The following is a 2500-nucleotide window of genomic DNA, read 5'->3' on the forward strand; positions in this document are numbered from 1 at the left end:
CACACACACACAGAGACTATATCTATATCTATACACACGCACACTATATATATATATAAATGTGTATATATATAGTCTGTGTGTGTGTGTGTGTGTGTGTGTGTGTGTGTGTGTGTGTGTGTGTGTGTGTCTGTGTGTCTGTGTGTCTGTGTGTGTGTGTGTGTGTGTGTGTGTATGGGTATATATAGTATTGTAAGTGTTTGTAAAGATCATCTTTGGGGGCAGCAGACAAAGAGCAGATATGATCTTTCCTGACCTCAAACCTTTACCCCATGTGTGTGTGTGTGTGTGTGTGTGTGTGTGTGTGTGTGTGTGTGTGTGTGTGTGTGTGTGTGTGTGTGTGTGGTGTGTGTCTGTGTGTATGGTGTGTGTGTGTCTCAGTGTGTGACCCTGCGCGGGAGCATCGCTGTGGGGACGGGAGGTGTGTGAGCAGAGATTGGCTGTGTGACGGAGACCACGACTGCCTCGACAAGAGTGATGAACTCAACTGCTGTGAGTTCACAACCTCACCACAACCAGACCACAACCAGACCACAACCAGACCACAAACTCACCACAACCTCACCACAACCAGACCACAACCAGACCACAACCTCACCACAACCTCACCACAACCTCACCACAACCAGACCACAACCTCACCACAACCTCACCACAACCAGACCACAACCTCACCACAACCTCACCACAACCAGACCACAACCTCACCACAACCAGACCACAACCAGACCACAACCAGAACACAACCTCACCACAACCTCACCACAACCAGACCACAACCAGACCACAACCTCACCACAACCTCACCACAACCTCACCACAACCAGACCACAACCTCACCACAACCTCACCACAACCAGACCACAACCTCACCACAACCTCACCACAACCAGACCACAACCAGACCACAACCAGACCACAACCAGACCACAACCTCACCACAACCAGACCACAACCAGACCACAACCTCACCACAACCTCACCACAACCTCACCACAACCAGACCACAACCAGACCACAACCAGACCACAACCTCACCACAACCTCACCACAACCTCACCACAACCAGACCACAACCAGACCACAACCTCACCACAACCAGACCACAACCAGACCACAACCTCACCACAACCTCACCACAACCAGACCACAACCTCACCACAACCTCACCACAACCAGACCACAACCAGACCACAACCAGACCACAACCTCACCACAACCTCACCACAACCAGACCACAACCAGACCACAACCTCACCACAACCTCACCACAACCAGACCACAACCAGACCACAACCTCACCACAACCTCACCACAACCAGACCACAACCAGACCACAACCTCACCACAACCAGACCACAACCAGACCACAACCTCACCACAACCAGACCACAACCAGACCACAACCTCACCACAACCTCACCACAACCAGACCACAACCAGACCACAACCTCACCACAACCTCACCACAACCAGACCACAACCTCACCACAACCTCACCACAACCAGACCACAACCTCACCACAACCTCACCACAACCAGACCACAACCTCACCACAACCTCACCACAACCAGACCACAACCTCACCACAACCTCACCACAACCAGACCACAACCAGACCACAACCTCACCACAACCAGACCACAACCAGACCACAACCTCACCACAACCTCACCACAACCAGACCACAACCAGACCACAACCTCACCACAACCAGACCACAACCTCACCACAACCTCACCACAACCTCACCACAACCTCCCCACAACCAGACCACAACCTCACCACAACCTCACCACAACCAGACCACAACCTCACCACAACCTCACCACAACCTCCCCACAACCAGACCACAATCTCACCACAACCTCCCCACAACCAGACCACAACCAGACCACAACCTCACCACAACCTCCCCACAACCAGACCACAACCTCACCACAACCTCCCCACAACCAGACCACAACCTCACCACAACCTCCCCACAACCAGACCACAACCTCCCCACAACCTCCCCACAACCAGACCACAACCTCACCACAACCAGACCACAACCAGACCACAACCTCACCACAACCTCCCCACAACCAGACCACAACCTCACCACAACCAGACCACAACCAGACCACAACCTCACCACAACCAGACCACAACCTCACCACAACCAGACCACAACCTCCCCACAACCTCCTCACAACCTCACTATAACCTCACCACAACCAGACCACAACCTCACCACAACCAGACCACAACCTCACCACAACCAGACCACAAGCAGACCACAACTTCACCACAACCTCACCACAACCAGACCACAACCAGACCACAACCTCACCACAACCAGACCACAACCTCACCACAACCAGACCACAACCTCACCACAACCTCACCACAGCCAGACCACAACCTCACCACAACCTCACCACAACCAGACCACAACCTCACCACAACCTCACCACAACCTCCCCACAACCAGACCACAACCTCACCACAACCTCC

The 2500-nt window shown here is 53.2% G+C and overlaps 1 protein-coding gene across 1 annotated transcript in view; it reads left to right on the forward strand.

Annotated features, from left to right (window-relative positions):
- corin (corin, serine peptidase) overlaps nucleotides 1–2500 on the forward strand; it is a gene marked incomplete at its 5' end in the record, with an annotated part of 23232 nt that overhangs the window by 5172 nt on the left and 15560 nt on the right. Inside the window, one exon of the mRNA XM_083698185.1 lies at nucleotides 382–492. Within this exon, the coding sequence (XP_083554311.1) occupies nucleotides 382–492 (111 nt within the window). The remainder of the gene's footprint in view (nucleotides 1–381; nucleotides 493–2500) is intronic.

The sequence above is a fragment of the Argentina silus genome, assembly GCF_951799395.1.
Source record: "Argentina silus genome assembly, contig: scaffold_158, whole genome shotgun sequence".
Taxonomy (NCBI): Eukaryota; Metazoa; Chordata; class Actinopteri; order Argentiniformes; family Argentinidae; genus Argentina; species Argentina silus.